Source organism: Sinocyclocheilus grahami, unplaced genomic scaffold (assembly GCF_001515645.1).
Source record: "Sinocyclocheilus grahami isolate Dianchi unplaced genomic scaffold, SAMN03320097.WGS_v1.1 scaffold1066.1, whole genome shotgun sequence".
Classification (NCBI taxonomy): Eukaryota; Metazoa; Chordata; class Actinopteri; order Cypriniformes; family Cyprinidae; genus Sinocyclocheilus; species Sinocyclocheilus grahami.
Window position 1 is genome coordinate 323075 of NW_015506245.1, and position 22478 is coordinate 345552.

The 22478-nt window shown below is 41.6% G+C and overlaps 1 protein-coding gene across 2 annotated transcripts in view; it reads left to right on the forward strand.

Moving 5' to 3' along the window:
- ca14 (carbonic anhydrase XIV) overlaps window positions 1–22478 on the forward strand; it is a 39714-nt gene that overhangs the window by 3050 nt on the left and 14186 nt on the right. Inside the window, exons 3-11 of one of the 2 annotated variants that reach the window (XM_016251671.1) lie at window positions 9746–9925; window positions 10355–10500; window positions 13397–13492; window positions 13594–13660; window positions 13774–13931; window positions 14518–14644; window positions 15225–15248; window positions 16439–16523; window positions 19915–19968. In XM_016251671.1, coding sequence (XP_016107157.1) covers window positions 9746–9925; window positions 10355–10500; window positions 13397–13492; window positions 13594–13660; window positions 13774–13931; window positions 14518–14644; window positions 15225–15248; window positions 16439–16523; window positions 19915–19968 — 937 coding nt within the window. The remainder of the gene's footprint in view (window positions 1–9745; window positions 9926–10354; window positions 10501–13396; window positions 13493–13593; window positions 13661–13773; window positions 13932–14517; window positions 14645–15224; window positions 15249–16438; window positions 16524–19914; window positions 19969–22478) is intronic. The other variant, XM_016251672.1, reaches the window with a different exon arrangement.

Here is a 22478-nt window from a genome sequence, read left to right on the forward strand (position 1 = left end):
ATATATATATATATATATATGCTTTATAGACAGATAAGTTGAGAGTGACTCTTGAAGGACCAGCACCACATCCTCTTGTACCACTTGTACCACTGTTTGAAGAATTAATCTTCCAGAATCTGGCAGTAAGTTTTGAGTTCATTTTTAGTCCATAAAAATGAAATACACCAAAAACGCAACATAATTACAAAAGGATACATTTTATTCCACGACTGTGAGGAACAGAACCAAACTCAAGCCTTTATTTAGTGATCTTCGTCTCCAACTTGAGCAGCGAACGTAAGCAGCAATACCTGCACTGGTTAACCAGCTCATTACAAATTCAAAAAATGCCGCTTCAAGAAGCTTTACAACCGTTTACTGCAGTAAAATCGAACGTTCATTGGCGCTCGCCTGCGTCAGGTCGTCTAACATTCCGTTTCTGGTGAGGTGTGAATGAGAAAAGTGTGCCTTCATTTTCAGCATTAACAACTTAAAGGTCCCATATTGTCAAAACTGAAATTTCCTGGCTTTTTTCATGATAACTGAGGTCTAGGTGCTACGTAACTACCATATAAGTTTAAAAACAGTCAGTCCACAGTAAAATTCACACAGCCTGCTTAAAGTAGCTGTGATTTTTCACGAACCGTTGTGACTTCCATAAAAAGTTGACGTCAGAACTACACAGTCACCGCCTTCAGTCACCACCCCAAGCACCGCCCACCGTCCCACTCTCCTTTTGCCAAACCCCCAGACAACATCATGTCCATGCTATTGCTGAGCAACGACAACACGGAAACATGTCGAAAAGGTTAACTTTAACCACGCAACCAGATTGGCCGACCTGTAAGGTTACACTCTCACTCAAAGGATGGACGATCTGACAGGATTGTTACTATGAGGTGGATCACATCTAACTAGTATAGTAAGGACAAACTCACCGTGTCTATCTAGTCATGATGAAGATGTACAGGTGCATATCAATAAATTAGAATGTCGTGGAAAAGTTCATTTATTGCAGTAATTCAACTCAAATTGTGAAACTCGTGTATTAAATAAATCCAATGCACACAGACTGAAGTAGTTTAAGTATTTGGTTATTTTAATTGTGATGATTTTGGCTCACATTTAACAAAAACTCACCAATTCTCAACAAATTAGAATACTTCATAAGACCAATAAAGAAATGTTTTTAGTGAATTGTTGGCCTTCTGGAAAGTATGTATGTCACCATGTTTTAATTTGTTGAAATAGTGAATTGGTGGGTTTTTGTTAAATGTGAACCAAAACCATCACAATTAAAAGAACTAAAGACTTAAACTACTTCAGTCTGTGTGCATTGAATTTATTTTATACACGGGTTTCACAATTTGAGTTGAATTACTGAAATAAATGAACTTTTCCACAACATTCTAATTTATTGAAATGCACCTGTATATACATTTCAATTTCAGCAGGCAACTATTTTTACAGCTACATTATTGTTCCAGCCACAACTAATAACAACAATGTAATGTATATACAATTACAAACGATTATATATAAATTGTCAGTTTGTTGTTTTATACACATGCACACAGACATTATTTCATACACGACATAATCGTGAGATGCAAGAAGCATAGACATATGGCAAGAAATCTGTAGACGCCAATAACAACAAAAGACAATACTTTATTTAACCTTTTCTGATAAGAAGTATGTGCTGCAAACGCGAGCATTTTTGATGATCATTTCTGTCCAGTCTGCTCGTTTTATCGCGTTTAACCACAGCTGTCGTCAGTTTTTTGTCTGGCAGTGGCAGCAGATATGAGATAAAATTTCTAATTTGAGGCTGTATCACGTCGATTCTGGCACGCAACATCACAACAAGATGATGTTTTAAGCTCCTTATGTAGCCGAATCTGCGCTGGTTTGAATGGGCCGCTCCAGTTTCCCCTTGGTTTTGCTGCCTCCAGCTAGCGCTGTGACGTCGGCTGACCCTAGTTACCTGTGGTTGGCCTGGCCATGCGTCGCTCAGAAAACAACAGGCCAATCAGAAGAGAGGCTCATGCATATTAATTAGACAGGCCAAAATCGACCTGTTCTCAGCAGAGCTCCTGAAGAAGGAGCTGTAAAAATATATTGAGATGGTTTTTGGTACTTATACCGCGAATATATATTCTTAAGGACATCAAAACCTAAAATGAAACTCCAGAAAGGTGTACAATATGGGACCTTTAAATTCTGCTCTGCACCTCACACACACCTACTGTATTCCACCAGAGAGGACTGCAGCTGCAATGCATTATCATTTGGACTGCTTTTGTTATTTTTTACAATAAATAAATTACTGTGATTGAACATATCTTTTTGTAATGTTTTTCTTTATACTGTACATATTTTTAAGTAATAGTTATGGCTAGGTTTAGAGGTAGAAGTGGGATTGACAACTAAAAAAATTGTTAAAAAAGAATGATTTGCTGTTCAAAAACCAATTATTATTATTATTATTATCATCATCATCATCAATATTTAAAACAGTTGGGTACATTTTTTCAGGATTATTTGATGAATAGAAAGATCCAAAGATCAGCATTTATCCGAAATAAAAAGCATTTGTAACATTAATTTGTATTAATTAGCCTGTCTAATTAATATGCATGAGCCTCTCTTCTGATTGGCCTGTTGTTTTCTGAGCGACGCATGGCCAGGCCAACCACAGGTAACTAGGGTCAGCCGACGTCACAGTGCTAGCTGGAGGCAGAATATATATTCGCGGTTTCAAGGGAGCTGAAGTTCTTTTGTGCCATTCAAAAGCTTGGACTCAGTATATTTTATTTTATTGGGAAAGAAATTATAGATATTAATACTTTTATTTAGCAAGGATGCTTAAGATTGATTTGCGATGGTGCCGACGCTGATGGCTGCCTCCGTGGCGTTCTCCACAGTTGTTTTTATGTTTTTGTTAGTTTGTCCTGTCTTTAGTTATATCCCTGCAATCAGTTTCACCAGAGAGGAATTGCTGGACATTCGGAAGTACACACCACCCGATATTTCTGATGTTTTGCTGGACATTGTAGTTGGGGGAGTTGCGGCGCTGATCAAGCGCTTCAGGACGCGCAGACGGGGGAAGCGAGCCGGCGCCCTCGTGAAGCTCAGGCAGCGCAGATTCAGAATGCCGTTGCCTAGCATCCATCTGGCGAACCTCTGCTCTCTACCCAACAAAACGGACTAACTCCTTCTGCTCTCCCGGATAAATCAGCATTTTTCAAACTCTGCTGCTCTGTGTTTCATGGAAACCTGGCTGAAAGACGCCATTCCGAGTTCTAAAAACACATAGCAATTTTTATACATAGCAATTTTTACGTTTTAAATGTTGCAATACATGCAAATTGTACATTTCAGTATTCAATTCGATTCAAGTTTATTTGTATAGCGCTTTTCATGATACAAATCTTTGCAAAGCAGCTTTACAGAAAATTGTATGTTTCTACATTATATTTAGGAGTAGGTTATTATTAGTGGTGACTATGGGAGAAATCTACAGTAAAAATCATGCAGTTAGTTACAAATTACATGTTATCAAACAGACGGTGAATACTATTAACTGAAATGATTATATGTTGCAATTAAACTTTGCGATTGTGATTAAATATTGTGTTTAAATATTGTGTTTAAGAATTTTGTAGTTTTATATGGTGTTCCAGGGTTAGCATCATCTGAGGTCTTCTGGAGGGTTGGTATAATCTCGTTTTAGGTGTTCGGTCACCCGATTTTCGTAAGGGTTGAATCCTGACTGAAGCTTGCGTAATTCCTAGTTGCCTCGGGATTCAAGTCCCGTGCCAGAAAGAGAGAAGCAAATTCAGACGAAATTAGCGTTGCTGCTGTTCCAACCAAGCAAAGATGATGTGTTCAACCCAAGCAAAAGAATGATAATGTGCATTTGATCAGATATAGCTGAAGTACAAAGTTATGAGATACATTATGTGAATGCTTGGCTAAAAAGATGTGTCTTTAATCTAGATTTAAACAGAGAGAGTGTGTCTGAACCCCGAACGTTATCAGGAAGGCTATTCCAGAGTTTGGGAGCCAAATTTTAAAAGCCGAAAAAGCTCTACCTCTCTTAGTGGACTTATCCTAGGTACTACCAAGAGTCCAGAGTTTTGTGGCCTTAGGGAGCATGATGGATTTCAGCATGATAGAAGACTAGTTATGTACGCAGGAGCTAGACTGTTAAAGGCCTTAAAAGTAAGTAGTGATATTTTGTAACTGATACGGAACTTAATAGGTAGCCAGTGCAGAGACTGTAAATTTGGGGTAATATAATCATATTTTCTTGACCTGGTCTCTAGCAGCTGCATTTTGTTTATTAAAGATGCAGAACAACCTTATTCATTCTTATCTGAATTTAATAGGATAAAATTATTGGTCATCCCATACATTTTAAATTTTTTACACACTCTGTTATCTTAGATTATTTAAAAGTTTAATCTGGTCTTGTAGAAATATATAGTTGAGTATCATCAGCATAACAACGGAAACTAATCTCGTATTTTCTAATAATGTTACCAAGGGGCAACATGCATATTGAAAATAGCAGAGGGCCTAGGAGAGATCCTTGTGGCACTCCATATTTCACTGCCGATAATTGAGATGATTCCCCATTTAAATAGACAAAAACGAATGAAACTGTATTACAAAATTATGTAGATCCTATATTTGTTATTGTATTTCTGATGCTATCTATTTTATCAGTGAATAAATTCATAAAGTAATTACTATTAAACTGTGAGGGAATATTTAGTTCGGGTGATGTCTGATTATTTGTTAATATAAAACCTTGGATTGTTTTGGCTATTTTCTATTAGTTTGCAGATATGCTCGGCCTTGGCAGCTTTTTGAGCTTGTCTATAGCTGGACAGTGTTTTTCCAAGCAATTCTAAAAACTTCCAAGTTAGTTTTTCTCCATTTGCGCTCAAAATTACAAATTTCTTTCTTGAGAGAATGGGTATTGCTGTTGTACCATGGCACAGTACTTTTTTATCTAACCTTTTTTAATTTGATGGGGGCAACAGCTTCTAATGTGTTAGAGAAAATAGTGCCCATATCGCTAGTCATTTCGTCTAGTTCATGTGTATTTATGAGTACACAGAGCAGTTGAGATAAATCATATGATTAAAATTATGAGTGGGCCTGGTGACATTTTGCTTGACTTCAAAAGAGTTTAATAAGTCTGTGAATGTAAGTCCTAACGCATCATTTGTATTATCAATGTGAATGTTAAAGTCTCAGATGATTAGCGCTTTATCAACATTAACTAGGGTGACCATACGGGCCATTTTTACGGGATGCGTCCTTGCCAGGATTTCTATATTGTCTAAAATATCTAGGTTTTGGCTGTTTGCACTGTGCAGATCGATCGTTGTATGACATTCACAAGAGCTATAGAGAGCGGAGCAGACGGCCCCTTGTGCTTTCTAATCGCTCTCGCGGTACTATGGTGTTATTCAATGATTGGTGCGCAGCGATGCTTCAAGTCGAACGAACGAACAAACACGTGCGCGTATTTGCATCGCTTTGATCATTCTCTGTTGATCTCACTGTAACACCGTTTACGGGAAGAAAGAGGCAGGAACCGGCGAACATTTAAAGACTTTAATAAAATAAACAAACACAAAATGAAAGTAAAGCGGCAGGCCCTCGAGGACGGCTGCCGCCCACAAAACACAAAAAAAAATCCAGGCCTGGTCCTCTCTCGTCTTTCACTGCCATAGCTCCTCCTTTTATCCTTCCGGAGCTCCTCCATGGGACTCGAGACCGGTGAGTGGTGCAGGTGTCGCTCATTATCAATTACTCCACCGGCCTCACTCCATTCCCACGGCTCTCGGCCCCGCCCCCACTGGTCACACTCACCTTCTTACATGCCACGATTGGTCGATTATATACAATACCTGCATGTTTTTGGTAAAACTACTTTGGATGTTTTAGGCAATATAAAAATCCTGGCCAGGACGTGTCCCGTATGAACGGCACATATGGCCACCCTAAAATTAAACAATAGGTCTGAAATAAAATCTGCAAATTCTTTTAGGAAATCTGTATACGGCCCTGGCTGTCTATAGTAGCCAGAGCAAGAGATAGGAGAGATTTCTTTTGCATATCTGACAGTGTAACATTAAGTATAAGTATTTCGAATTAGTTAAACCTGTACCCTGTTTTCTGAGTAACACTGAAAATATCACTCATTCCCATTCAAAGTGAGGGGGCATGTGCCAAGTGAATTTTGAATGCAGCTTCCAAAAGACAAAAATAGCCGAATAATATTTTTTATATTTGATACAATCACACCGGTATGATTAGATCGTTCAGTGCGGCACAGCATCAGCTGCTAAATTCAAATCTGCGCTTGCGCTTTGGCTGGTGCTGAGCCAGAGAAAGACATGTTTGTACAGTGCTGCATTATATCCAATCACACACGATTCTCTTGAGCTTATGAATGCAATGGTCAGTCAGAGGCATTCATATGAGTCATCGCTGAAACTCAGTGTTTTGTTCACTTGCTCGCTGAATGAATTATCTGGCAAATTCTTTCATCAGAAACAGCAAAGTGGAGATGTGCGTACGAATGTAAGTAAAATATTAATTTAACAGTGTAAACAGCTTCAGTGATTATAATTGGAGTTTTTTAGAGTGTCTGAACTCTGGCTAGACTGAATGTAAATGTTATTTGATAATGTAAATGTTCTTTACTCTCTTTAAAATGAAAGTGTTATAATTAGCAACTTACAGTATTGTTATTAAATTCACATTAAATGCCATGTCATTCGTAAACTCAAGTCAAGGCTCGTATAACCCCACTTCTTAAGAAACCCACTCTTAACCCAACTCTTTTAGAGAACTACAGACCGGTTTCCCTTCTACCTTTCATTGCAAAAACACTTTAACGAGTTGTGTTCAACCAAGTCTCAGCCTTTCTCACACAGAACAACCTCCTGGACAGCAACCAATTTGGCTTCAGAACTGGACATTCGACCGAGACTGCCTTGCTTTCAGTTATCGAAGCCCTAAGACTGGCAAGAGCGGCTTCCAAATCTTCTATACTTATTTTGCTGGATCTGTCTGCTGCTTCAACAAACCCATCACTTTATCAAAGTTTCACCATCCATTTAGGCTCATCAACCATAACTCCTTCAAAAACAGCTAGAAACCTTGGAGTTGTGATTGATGACAAGCTGAATTTCTCAGACCACATTGCTAAAACTGCCCGGTGCTGCAGATTTGCTTTATACAACATTAGGAAGATCAGGCCCTTTCTTTCAGAACATGCAACACAACTCCTTGTTCAAGCTCTTGTTCTATCCAGGCTGGACTATTGCAATGCTCTCTTGGCAGGTCTTCCAGCCACTTCTATCAAATTTCTACAATTAATCCAAAATGCCGCTGCAAGATTAATCTTTAATGAACCGAAAAGAACGCATGTCACACCTCTGTTCATCAACTTGCACTGGCTACCAGTAGCTGCTCGCATTAAATTCAAGGCATTAATGTTTGCCTACAAAACCACCACTGGCTCTGCACCCATTTGCCTAAATTCTTTACTTCATAGTTATGTGCCCTCTAGAATCTTGCGTTCTGCAAGTGAACAGCGTATTATTGTGCCATCTCAAAGAGGCACAAAATCACCTTCTCAGACTTTTTCATTAACTGTTCCCTCCTGGTGGAATGACTCAATGACTCAATAACTCAATCCGAGCAGCTGAGTCCTTAGCCATCTTCAAGAAACGACTAAAAACACATCTGTTCCACCTTTATTTGACCCTCTAACTCTATCACTTTCTATTCTATTTTAATTCTACTATATCTACATTTATCTTTTTTTTAAATTATTATTTATATTTTTCTATTCTATTTTTTCTATTCTATATACTTGTTTTTCTTTGTGTGTGTGTGTATATGTGTGTATTATATATATATATATATATATATATATATACTGTACATATACATATACATACATACACACCTTGCTACGTGTACTGCATTAGGCGAACCAAGACTTGTCATTTGCACTTATATATTGTTGCTCTTTTGTTAGTTTTGACTGCTTTTATTGTCCTCATTTGTAAGTCGCTTTGGATAAAAGCATCTGCTAAATGACTAAATGTAAATGTAAGTCGTATTAAAAATATTTTATGGCATAACGCCCATATCTGGTAGGCTACTTAAGTAAAAAGTCGGGTTTTTATGTCTAGTTAATAAATGACACTATTAGTCTACTTTGCCCATCACCATTTATTGATCAAATAACAATCTATAAAGGTGCAAAATGCATTTACTTAGGCTACACATATTTGAGAATCGAGATATTTCCTAATATAGTTAACACGTTTGGAAATATTTTGAATAAAAAGGAAAAAAACAAATAAAGCATAAGCCTATACCAGTTATACAGTGCTATACCCCCCCCCCCACTTGCCCCCTCAAAAATCATGAGTGCATGACGCCACTGATATCACTATATATTGCTGCAACATCGCCACCACGACCAATCTGACAGCGCTCATGCTTATAACAGTAGCTTGGTGGAGTAGACTCATTTAGACCAATAGTCATTTGGTTTGAGCCAGGTTTCAGTGAAGCTAAGCAGAGTACATCAAAACTATTATCTGTGATCATTTCATTTACAATAACTGCTTTGGGTGCGAGTGATCTAAGGTTTAGGAACCCAAGCTTTAAAATGAGTTTGTTCATTTATTTTGCATTTTTCCAGTTTAATCATAAAAACATATAAAAATTTATATTTTGTGCTTGTAAACGTTACATACTAATCCATACATATAAACAATTACACCAGGCTGCATGTACAGTGGGTACGGAAAGTATTCAGACCCCCTTAAATTTTTCACTCTTTGTTATATTGCAGCCATTTGCTAAAATCATTTAAGTTATTTTTTTTCCCTCATTAAGCCTAATCAGTGTATTGCTAAATACACAACAGCAAATAATGGTTTCAGCAAATAATGAGGGTGAATCTGCAACCTGCATGAGCTTGTCTAGGTTATATTTAACTTGCAAAAAAAAAAAAAACTTGACATGAACATTTTCAGAAATGTGCCATTGTTGTGGCAACCCATTAATCCTGAACAAAATGTTACTTGTTTGAGTGATGCTTTGTTCTCTGTCCATGTTTGGGGAAGCATGCAAGAGGTAAACTGGCAGTGGCCTGGAGTATGTCAGTTGTCATAGAGATCTCCTTGGCAACTACAGATCAACCAGAGCAACTCTGCCACCCCCTCCCCACTTTTTGGAGTTGAACAGGGGTTTGGGGGGATATTCTTGGTGAACAGTAATATTGAGTGGGCCTCTAATCCCTGTGTATACAGAACTGACTTGGCACCAAGCTGAAACACTCAGACTGATATGCTGACGTTTTCTTTTATTGTACAATAAAAAATATTTATTTTAGTAAACATTTTGAAATCTTTTTTTGGTCTCTTTTATGTTGATCTGTCCCTCCTTTGTCTTTTAACATTTAAATTCACTACAGAATGTTTCAGCACTGAAAAAACGTGTGTGTGTGTGTGTAGTCTATGCTTTTGTAACCATGTGTCTCCTCATTAACTTTGCATGACTTAACACTTAGCTAATACTTCATTATGAGCTTCCATAACATGTTATAAAGAGACAAACAAACATTTTCTTATATGCTGTTCATTGATTTTTCATTGATTGACTTCCACACCCACTTTCACCTCGTTGTATCACCCTTATGTGGTTGTGTTAGGTGCTGTGGGACAGCCAGAATGGGCTGAGTTCTTTCCTGACTGTGGTGGTTCTAGTCAGTCACCCATAAATGTGGACACATTGCAAACACTGTATGATCCAACGCTAATCCCCGTGCAGCCCCTGGGATACAACCATTATGGGAAGAGGCCATTCACCCTCTACAATAATGGCCATACAGGTAAATTTGTCTTTTGTTACCCATTCAAAATGGTCTCAGACTTAGACACAGACAGAAACTATGAAACTCTGCCATCCAGTACTTTTCACAATACACGTGGTTTCAAGCAGCTTCATATCATATTTTTATATTTATAATATCGTTATGCCTCATAGTTGCAATTGAACAAATTCAAGCTATTTTGCAACTATGAGGTATGAAGATATTAAGATTTAGAAAATAAACTTTAGATAAAGTGGCCTGAAAAAGTATTTGGTTGCTTAAGTCACACTTAAAAATTCACAAATGTCTTTGCATATTGCAATGACATTTATACGTTTGAGTGTGACTAAAGTCTATGTCACTGTGCATAAAACTGTGTGACATCGAAATACTGTTTGCTGAATATGACCCTTTCCTCTTAAACCTCCCACTTGTTTTCTCACACAGTGCAGATGACATTGCCACATTGGATGAGCGTGGTTGGGTTGCCATGGCATTATAGTGCTGTACAGCTACACCTGCACTGGGGTAGTGAAGTGGAAGTGGCTACAGGAAGTGAACACACCATTAATGGACAGAGCACTGCAGCAGAGGTGTGTGCTTGTGTTGTGGCATGCATAATGCAATGTTTTTAGTCATTTTTGCAGATTTGTGTGAACAGGGATCATTTTGACAATATTATTGTCTGTTTGTGAAACTTTTTCGAAAAAGCAAATGAAATCACATTTTTGTATAGTACAATCATTATTGTATAAACTTACCCTGAGAAGCACTGCTTTAAGGCCTAAAGATGAAGTCAGGAGCCTCACAGGTGCTGATTCCAATGTTTCAAATGGAGACCTAGTGAGTTCTTTCAAGACAGCATAGGTCCCAGGAAGGAACAGAAATGGAACAGAAAGGTCTCAACAGTCTCGCACCACGCATAACATGCAAGACAAGTGAATGCCTCCCCAGAGAAACACTTTCAACTAGAATGTGCTCAGCAGCAATTGTTGTCAATAAAAAAGTCAACAGGGCAATGCCTGCAGAAAAACACGCCTGAGGGAACTCCAGCACTGAACCAAAAGTACAGTGGGTCTAATTTGCAAGTCTAGCACCATAACTCATATAGCTTCTATTTGAGAGCATATAACCTCCCACTGGAGGGTAGTACAATCGACACAATCCAAGATGGGTATAGACCCCATCCTTTTTTGGCACCTGTAAGTGCCAGCTGTAAAAGCAAGACTCTTTTTGAGAAGGAGACAGATCTTTTATGGCTATTCTCTTAAAGGTAAAATAAATTCTTTAGCCCAAAACGGTAGCTTCTTGAATACCAAAATCATATTTTATGGTTTGAAGAACCTAGTCTTCATGCTGCAAGATGGATAGAGAGTCATCAGGTGCTCTGTAGCTGACAACGGTTAGTTGGCCACTTGAGCCTAAATGAGAAGGGATGGCCACTTGTGTTGTGGGGAGAGTGCCTACAGTTTCTCCAATTGCGACATGAGAGGTATAAAGTTGTTTTGTGCCTCTGCATAAACTAGACTGCCTTGGGCAGGGCCCTGAAGTAATTGAACGGTAGGGGGAATCTATTCTACAGGAAGAATAATCAAACTTGGTAAAAGAGAATGAGCATGAACCATGGGGCACCACTCATTGTGACCATATTGTCACGGATTTGTGACACAAGGCACAACTGAACTCTGAAAGCCCGACCCCCCCACCCCGCCCCAGTTCTCCCAATCTGTGCACTCCTAATCACAGATAACTTAATAGAGCTTCGACCGGATAAAATGTCCACCTAAAACAGATCTGAGGAATGAAGGTGTCAAAATTCGCTGGAGAACGGGCACGAGGGGACGTGGAGATTTCACAGAATGAGAGTCTTTTAATGATCCAATAAGGAGACACAGAGCACAAGTATGATGTTCACAACAAGTAGACCCAGCAGAGGAGAAATGCACAGACAAGAACTTATAAACACAGAACAATTACCAAACACAGGTGCACAGAATGACTAATTGACTAAACGAGGACAGGAACATGACCAAATAAGGGAACACAGGAACAGAAACAGGGGCAAAACATAAGAAAACAGGTCCATGGTCCTGACATATCGCCCCCCTCCCGGAAGGCCGTAGAACAACAGAGGGGGGTCACGGGTGGGAACTTGGGAGGCGGCTCAGGAGGAGGATGGACACCCGGGAGGGGGCCGGCAGACAGAGACCAGGGAGGTGACGATGGAGGGAGGAGCCAAGCAGGACCCAGGCCACAGCCATGATGGCGACCCACGGTGGAGCCGACGGAGGGAGGAGCCATGGTTGAGGAATGGCCGGCGACTCCAGAGGGCCGACCAACAGCGGCGGAGCAGGTGGCGGAGGAGCCCGAGGCGGAGACGGAGAGCCAACGAGCCAGGGCGATGCCGAGGATCCGGGGGGCCAGGGTGGAGCCAAGGGCTCTGGCAACTGAGGCGGAGGCGGAGATCCGTGGCGGAGCTGGAGCGACTGAGGACCAAGGTGGAGCTGGTGGGAGGGAGGAGCCCTACGGAGCGACGAGGTGCAGCTGGAGGAGCGGAGTCCTGAGGCGATGGCAGGTCGACTCCAACCAAGCCGGAGGGACGAGGGGAGCCCGGAGGAGCTGGTGGATCGACGGGTGACGGTGGAAGCGAGGGAGCTAGGAGCCGAGGTGGAGCCGCTGGGTCTACGGGCCGAGGCGGAGTCTGGGCCTCGGAGGCTGGAGGCGGAGGTGAGGGATTCTCCAGCCATGGAGACGATGGAGGATGCCAGACCCGTGGGGCTCGCCCCGTATTGTGACTGGGAATCGGGAGCCCCCTCAGGACTGGACGGGACCAGCGGGGATGAAGGAGAGAGGAGAGGGGGCAAGTCGACCTCCAGCTCTGTTTCCCAGTCTGTCAGGTCCCCTTCTAAGTCCAGCAGTTCCAGATGTATAATTAGCTAACCCTCAGCCGCGGTGCAGTGGGAGGAGCTCCACTCCACGCTCTTACCGTCCACGGCTTGCTCCCTTGTGGTGGGCACTATCGCTGGCTCTCACACCTTGTCTGACGGTTGGGGCTCCACGTCCGGGGCGATCCTCCGCTCAGTCGCTCGGCATTGCGCTGGCTCATTGATCGCGCCAGTGATGGGCTCTCTGTCATCGGTGTGCTCGGGCTGATGCTCCGCACCGCAGGGAGATGGTGGGCTGGGCACTGGGTCTGGAGTGGATCTGGCGAGATCATCCACGGGGCAGGTGGTGGATGGTGATCAAAACAGGTCCATGATCCTGACAGAAGGTACAGACACTTCCTTATGAGACGCTGGTGACGCAGTGCCTCATGGGGCCACAACAGTGCCATCATCCAATAAAATGTTGTGTTCCTATTAAGGTTTTAAACAATAAAAACACATCTGGGGGCATTCCCATATAATCAGCTATTAACAAAGAATTCAGTGAAAATTGTCTTCTGTAAGATGCCTATAACTCAAAGACACTCTCTTTCTTTTCTGTCAGCTCCATATTGTCCATTACAATACAGAGATTTATGCTAATATGTCAGAAGCTAAGACCCAGGAGAATGGCATGGCAGTGTTGGCAATCCTAATTGAGGTGAGTTCTTTGCTTTTACTCTAAACATATTAATATCCACATAATATAATGTTTTTTTATACATTTCTATCTGTATCTCATTCAATTGTTTGCTTTCTCAGGCAGGCGAGGAGATTAATCAAGGATATGGCAGTATTTTTAACTATCTGGGCCACATCAGATATGCAGGCATGTGTTTGAGTGCATGTCCGTGTATGTGTACACGTGTATGATTATTGTGCTTCAGCCTTTTGGGATTACTTTGTAAATCAAATTTTTTATATTGGTTTAATTTATTCTAGGCCAGAAGGTGGCTATACCTGCATTTGATATAAAGTTGCTGCTGCCTGACAACCTCAGCCAATATTTCCGCTACAATGGCTCGCTCACCACTCCTCCCTGCCACCAGAGTGTCCTCTGGACTATCTTCAATGAAAGAGTTAAAATCTCTCACTCACAGGTACAAAGAGTCTTAGTAAAAGCACAAGCAATGCAAACTTCTCATATTCTGCAGTTCGTGGGGAATGAGGAATTTCTGAAATCTCAAAAACTGTTTTCCAAACTCATATTTAAATAACATACCGTATTTCAAAATAAAAATCTGTCTTGAGCTCTCCGATAAATGCTGTTTCTTATGCTCAAATAATGTATATTTCAGTTTGGTCCAACCAATGCATATGTATAGTCATCATGGCAGCTGTAGTAACACGATGCATTACCAGTTTTGGAAAATGGTTCTATAATATATAGAATGCAAGAGTTTGTCATATTGTGCAATGCACATTGTTTTTTTCCCCCCCATTCAAGTAAATATGAGTGAACTGTCTTGGTATATTTACAGTCTTGGCTTAGATGTATAGGTAGGGAGCATGCAAACTCACTGAAATTGTATATATAAAGAACCCTTTAGCTTGAGAAATATAGAGTTTCATGACTGAACTGTATGTCATTTACATGGCTGACACATTCCTCTCTTCTCTTCTCTTCTCTTCTCTTCTCTTCTCTTCTCTTCTCTTTTCTTCATTTCTCTTCTCTTCTCTTCTCAGCTGATGAAATTGCAAACAGTGTTGTACTCCAGTAAAGAGGAAGAGGCAGAGCCCATGGCTCTCCAGGATAACTATCGCACCACCCAGCCACTCAATCACAGAACCGTCCTGTCCTCTTTCATTCAGGGTAGGAGAGAACGAAAAAGATTGAAAGAGGGAAGGGGGGAAAGAACAGAGCTGGGGGTGGGGGATTATGTAGCTGTGCTCTTGTTTATATGATGGCTGATTAGTTTTTCAAAATCTCTTGTGAACACAGAGTTTATTGTAATCACGTGAGCCTGTGTGAGTGTGTGCCCGAGTGGGGAGAGCAGTACAAAGCAGCTATAAGACTCAGATGATGTAACAGTGCTTGATGAAGTTATTTAGGATTGTTTCAAATGTTTCCAATATAAATAACAGTGATCAGCACACACCCTTTTTCTCTCTTCCATGGATGATTTGGAAGCTCAGGTTTAAAGGAATAGTTGACCTAAATGACATGCTATGAACTGTTTTACACACTGAAGAGCAGCGTAAAGATTCTTCGAAAATTGGCCTGTTGTGTTCCACCAAAACAATTACAACATACAATTTTGGAATAACTTAAGGATGAGTAAATTAATATAGAATTGTCATTTGTCAAAATTACAATTCTATATTCATTTATATATTCATAGTGCTTATGCTGTCTCTAACTTCTCTTTATCTCACCCTGTTTCTCTTTCCAGTCTCAGTTAAAATTTATACTGCAGGTGAGAAATATTTTATACAAATTATTATATTAACCACTTGTCTAAACATTCAATTTGACTATTAGTGCTGTCAAAATTAGCATGTTAATGCAGGCAGGGTTTTTTCCCCAGTTTAACAGCGTTAAAAATACTTAACACAGTTAACGCAGGGCGGAGCTAGGGTTGGCAACCCCACGCACAACTGCTGCTTCTGTCTCTTTTTTTCTTGACAAGAATTGCGTTTATTTAGACACAGCATGTCTTTATGAACACATCAAACAGGAGAATTTTCAGGAGCGCTAATCAACGAGTGAGGAAAAGGTACAGATGACGAGGAGTTTCAGTAGAACATCAGTGAACTGCGGTCAGATGAGATGCTGTCAGGCCATATGTCAGTAAAACCGTATCTCTCTGTCATGTCAGCTGTTATGTGCTCGTAGCGCATGCTCTTCTATTGCATGCACAAATAAGCTGTAGCCTGTATCATTTCATATTAAATAGCAGCCAAATAACCTAATAACCCAGCTGCTATGATGTCTGTTCATCAAAGAACAAAAGAAAAAAGAGGAAATCAATAACTTTTGTAGCTTTAAGAATTCATCTATAATTAATTTAGAGTTTAGTGATAACTTTTTTCAATTTCTGTATATTTTTTATTTCCTGAAAGGTACAGGTAAATATGACATTTATTAAAATGGGTTTACGTGAAGGTTGTTTTAAGTTGACTTAAATTTGAAGTTGTTATTTTTTAAAGTCTAATAAATGTTAAAGTTGATAGCTTTTAATTATGCTGTAATGTTGAATGGCTATAGTCAATGGTTAAATATTAGGAAAAAAATAACAATTTCATCAGTAGTATAGGTATCAGTGATACTAGTCTTCAGTCATACAAAACAACGGCATTAAAGAAATATTACAAATGTACTGTTTTTTGTTGTTTGTATATTAATTTGTAGATTGAATGTGAAATTATTGTAATATAAAACTATATTTAAAAACTTTAATGTTAGGTGAGATTAATCACGATTAATTTAAGAAAAAATGTGCAATGAATTAGTAAATAATTTTAATTGATTGACAGCACTAATTATTAAACTGCTGTCTTTATTGTTATTTTTTTAACCAGTTCTCTAAGAAGAGATCTTTATGCTTAATTTTTGCTCAATTATTACAGTTCTCTTGAGAAATGTAACATCTTGTCTCTGTCTAAGGTGAAATCGCAGCTATTGTGATCGGATCTCTGTGTGGGTGTATAGGCTTGGCTGTTATCATCTGCTTTATTGTGAAAACTATTCGGTAAGAATGTTAACAATCCAAACATCTCTCATGTGTCTTAAAAAGCTGGCTGGACATGGTATGTAATGGTCTTCAATAGCTTTTGTACATGCACTGTTATACACACAATCATGTGTGCAGTTCAAAACTTGCCAAGAATGCGTTAGCTGTATGTGTGTGTAATACTGTATATATATATATATATATATATATATATATATATATATATACAGAACAGCAAGCAGAATCTGGCACATAAAAATAAAGCAGCATTTCTTTATAGACATTTTTTTTTAAAACTCCAAAAAACAAATATACAGCAATGGCGTCCTGATAATTGTTTATCACACAAGAAAATCCTGTCCAGTTGAGGTCATCTACATTTTCAATAATCAAGATTTAAAATTAAATTCACGGTTCAAATTTGGGGGGAAGCCACTAAAAAACAATAGCGCTGCTCCTTTTCAAACGTTCTCTCAAGTTGTGTATGGGGGAAAACTCCTGTTTTACTCTGTACTGAAGCCTGATTTGTTCACGTTTGTGTAGCCTGCCAGAAGGGGCGGAGGCGACCTCTATATATGTCGGCTTGCAGCACCATTTCATCAGAATATTGTCCTTCAGCGACGAGGATAATCTCTTCGCTGACTCTGCAGGAAGAAGCCAAAGACGAAGACAGAAAAGAAACTCAGCTCTGCTCGCCGCCGCCGTCGAAGAGCCCCTGGCAGAGGAATACCAGCTTTCCCCTGCGACCATCTGGCACCTCTTCTGAGCAAATTTCCAGCACTCGTTGTTGCAAATGTCGCACCGTGAGTGTAGCTGATGGGCACAGCGAGTGCGTTGCCATGCAGAGGCTGCACTCATTGAAGGCTCGTGTTCTCACTGCAAGAACATGAGTGCTGCCTGTCTCTGCTCGCGAATCGCCTTCTTTAAAGACAGTCCTTCCCGTTCTACTCTCCTGTTTCCTTTATTAATTAGTCGCTCACAGAGTGCTGTTACTCAGCCACTTAGAGCGACTCGGGTTGCAGATCAACTTTCAGTAGAGTCAACTGTTCCCAGACAGTGAGCTGTCTTTCTGGGCACAATCATAGACTCTGCCCAGATGCGGGCTTCGATAACACCAGAGCAGTCCCTAACTATTCAACGACTGGCGACTTCCCTCAAATCAGGGAGTTCCCATCCTCTCAAGGTTTTTCAGAGGTTGCTAGGCCTCATGGTGGCGGCTTTCTCTGTGATTACTCTGGGATTGTTTCATATGCGACCCCTCCAATATTGGCTCAAAGCCTGAGTCCCATCCCACACGTGGTGCCTGGGCCAATTTTACATCAGGGTAAACCACCGCTGTGTCAAGACTATGGTCCCATGGACAACTCCTCGCCTGTTTCAAGCAGGCGTTCAGTTGAGACTGACCTCCAGGAGGAAGGTGGTCACCACAGATGCCTCCAACTCGGGTTGGGGCACTCTGTTGGAGGGCAATCCGGCATCCGGCTCCTGGTCAGCCCCGGAGCGATGCCTGCATATCAACTGCCCGGAGCTGTTGGCTGATTTCCTGGTCCTGACAGCCATAAAGGGGCACCATTTCCTGGTCCGGTCAGACAACACGACGGTGGTAGCCTACATAAACCACCAAGGCGGTCTCAGGTCTTGTCCTCTTTACAGGATGGATCGATGCCTCCTATTGTGGGCACAGAATGAACTCCTCTCGCTAAGAGCAGTTCATGTGCCAGGCAGTTTGAACCTCAGTGCAGACATGCTGTCCAGAAGCAATGTAGCTCCAGGAGAATGGACTTCAATCCTCAAATGGTTCAGAGAATCTGATCTGTCTTGGGGAGGGCAGAGGTAGACATCTTCACCTCAGAAGACAACTCTCACTGCCCAACTTATTTCTCAATGCAGCAAGATGCTCTGGCCCATGATTGGCCCAGTGCTCGCCTGTATGCCTTCCCACCAATAGCCCTGCTTCCTCAAGTCATCAAGCGGGTCAGGGAGACCAAATGCGCAGTCCTCTTGGTGGCCCCACTCTGGAGGAACCAAGCCTGGTTCCCTGAGTTAGTGCAGCTCTAAAGGGCTGCCAGTTACAAAGCAGAGACTTCCTCACTGGATAGTTGATGCCATAACCTTGGCTTATGCCTCAGAAGGCTTGCAATGCCCCATAGGTGTGAGGGCCCACTCCACCAGAGGAATGGCCTCCTCCTGGGTGTGGTCCAGTGGGATCTGTATTGGTGAGATCTGTGCGGCTGCCGGCTGGTCGTCACCATCCACATTTGCCAGAATCTATAATCTAGACGTCCCGGCCTTGCAGGCATGGGTTTTGTCTGCTTAATCTGCCTATTTCTCCCTAAGGGTGGAAATGGTTGTGTTGATAACCCTCAGCTATGCTTGGGGCTTAGTTAGCTCATGTTCTTCAGGGGCCCTTAACCAAGTGCTCCAAGACTGAGCTCGCAGAGCAGGTCATTCTGTATCTGCCCATAGCACGGCACAATTGGATGCATGCCCCATACACAAGGTGAGAGAACGTTTGAAAGAGAATGCTCTGACGTACTGACATAACCTCGGTTTCCTGAAATAAGGGAACGAGCACTGTCACTGGCCGTGCTACAAGCTGCACACGAATCGATGACTGTCGCTTCAGTCGAATGATTCTGATGAAATGGCACTGCGAGCCAACTTACACAGGCGTCAGCTCCGCCCCCTCTGTCGGGCTAAAGCACCATTGGTTTGTGCAGCTACACAAATGTGAGCAAATCAGGCTTCAGTACAGAGTAAAACAGGAGTTTTCCCACATACACAATGCTCATTCCCTTATTTCAGGGAACCAAGGTTACGTCAGTAACCGGAGTGTTTTCTAATGCAAGCTGGCAAGAATATTGTCTTCTTGAAAAATACAATACTGAAGAACATTGTCTTGCCATGTCTTGTCTTGTAGGGGGCAATCAGGAATAAATGAATATAAACACAAATAATTACATCAGTAATGTAAAAGAATTAAGCAATAGATAATAAAAACTACACAAATTACAGGCTTCTTATAAAAAAAGCTAAGTTAAAATAATCGACAGAGAACAATATGCCCAAATAGTTTACACTCCATTTGTACACATTCTGCCTAATGCATTTGTAGTTATTAGAAAAATTATTTGTAACTAAATCAATTAAACAATGGCAAAAAGATAACTGCCCAATATTAATGTTTTCTGCTAACTCTGTGGTGAAATAAATAAATAAATAAATAATAAAATAAATAAAAATCTGATTTGGAATTCATGAATTAGAAAACTGACTCAACTTAATTATTACAATGTAGATTGTCTTGTACTGTATGTAATAGTGTATATATTTTGTTCTTAATCATACCATTCTTTGATCATGTTTGTTTGTGATTTCTTTGTGATTGTTTCTCTTCATCACATGACAGCTTAACGTCCAGCTGGGATGTCTTGCCAAGTATCCGACCTGCTCCCCAGCCCAGGTCAATTTTTTTAATGACCATTCATGACCTCTAACCCCAAGCTTTAAACCCTTAACCTCAGTAACCCATAAAATCAGCCATACACTAATGATAAATTATTCAAATCACTATTATTCTATACTATTATTATAACTATTCAAGTCAGGAAATATATTTTTGCTCATGAAAACCAAAGAACAATGGGTAAGCTCAGTGTATGTGTATATGTGCGATCCACAAAGTGGCAACACTGGCCCAGGCAGAAAAAGAAAAAGTAAAGCCAGAACAACAACAACAGACACTTGCGTTGACAAGTGGTGTGTTAGGAGTTAAGAGAGTCCTTGATTAAATGAGTACAAACTGATGTTTTTGTTAATCGGTCATAATTTCTGGAGAGATCGTACCCAATAGAGTCTGGCTGCAGACATGCACATGCATGCACTGTCAGCTGCATTTCCACAAGTGTCTTTTTTTTATTTATTGAAGCTCTCAACATGTTACAACAGTAGCCAGATGGTAAAGACAAGGGGGAAAAAAGAAACAAAATTACAGTGCCACTTGCAATAGACACAAATCATGCGTGTTGGCAATGGACACAAGACACTGTGGCTGGTGGTTAAATGATTAAAACTTAATTATGTACAGGGTCCTGTAAATTACATGTAGGAGAGAAAGACCTGCAAATCCGTGTCCACAGAACAGCACAATAGGAAAGCAGTGCGCTAAGTCTCTCGTAAAGCATTTTCCTCCCGTATAGAAAACCATTAACATGTAATATGGCTTAATGCATAAGATTAAAGAACCAAATTCAATATACAGTTTATAATAAAATGTACTATATGTGTATGTATAGTGTCAGGAAATAGGCTGGATTCAGGTGCGGGTACAACAGAGGCTTTATTGAACAGAGACTGGTCACAACGGGCAATTCATGAAGACCTTCCGTCTTCATGATCAGTTGGGTGGTCTCCCGGGCGGAGGGCAATTTGGGCAGGGGAATGAAATTAACCGCCTTAGAAAAGTGATCCACCACAATCACAGTGTTACCCCTCGATGGGGGAAGCCCAGAGACAAAATCAAGAGTGATGTGTGACCATGGACGGGAAGGGACAGGAAGAGGATGAAGCAGACCATCAGGAGGGTGATTCACTGGCTTACATTGGTCGCATGTGGGGCAGGTCAACACAAACTGTCTGACATCTGAGGCCAGTGTGGGTCACCAGAAGCATTGACGGATGGCAAATAACGTTCTCCAAATCCCTGAATGGCAGACCAGCCTGGACGCGTGACCCCACTGAAGGACTTCGGGGCGCAGCACAGCCGGCACCGGCAACCTGCCCACCTGGCACTTCCCTGGCACTTGCACCCCTCGACCGACCTCCTCTATTCGCTGCTCGATACCCCAAGAAAGAGCCCCGACTACCACCCCTTCAGGAAGGATGGCTTCGGCCACAAGCTCCCACTCCGGAGCTCCGAACAGGCGCGAGAGAGCGTCGGGCTTGAAGTTTTTGGACCCTGGACCCTTTGGACGAGAGGGTGAAGTTGAATCGGCCAAAGAAAAGCGCCCAGCAGACCTGACGTGAGCTCAGCCGAACGGATATATTTGAGATTCTTGTGATCCGTCCAGACCAAGAAGGGCTGTGCCGACCCCTCCAACCATTGACGCCACTCACCCAAGGCGAATCTCACCGCCAACAGTTCTCTATTGCCGATGTCGTAGTTACGTTCTGCAGGGCTGAGACGGCGAGAGAAGAACGCACATGGGTGCACCTTCCCGTCGCGGAGGGATCGCTGAGATAGAACTGCGCCAACCCCGACGTCCGATGCGTCAACCTCGACAATGAACTGGGACTCAGGATCTGGAACCAACAGAACAGGTGCAGAGACAAAACGGGACTTTAATGTGTCAAAGGCCACCTGAAGGACACCTTGGTGGAGGTTAATGCCGTGAGCGGAGCAGAGATCTGACTAAAATTCCTGATGTATCGCCGATAGAAGTTGGCAAAACCCAGGAAACGCTGCAGGGCCTTGCGGGAGTCTGGGACTGGCCACTTGGGTGACAGCTTCTATCTTAGCAGGGTCTGGTTTAATCCCCCTGGTAGAGATGATATGGCCAAGGAACGTAACAGACTCGGCATGGAATTCGCACTTCTCCGCCTTGATGAACAACTGGTTCTCTAATAGGCGCTGGAGGACCCGTCTAACGTGCTGAGTGTGTAAGTGGAGAGAAGAATCAGAATATCATCCAAATACACAAAGACAAACTGATTGATCATGTCACCCAGAACGCTATTGACGAGACCCTGGAAAACGGCCGGAGCATTGGTCAGACCAAACGGAAGAACCAGATACTCGTAGTGTCCCAAGGGGGTGTTGAATGCCGTCTTCCACTCATCCCCCTCCCAAATGCGCACCAGATGGAAGGTGTTGCGGAGGTCTAATTTGGTGAAGACCCGAGCTCCCTGCAACAACTCAAAAGCAGAAGACATTAGAGGTTGGGGGTACCTGTTCTTTACTGTAATGTCATTCAA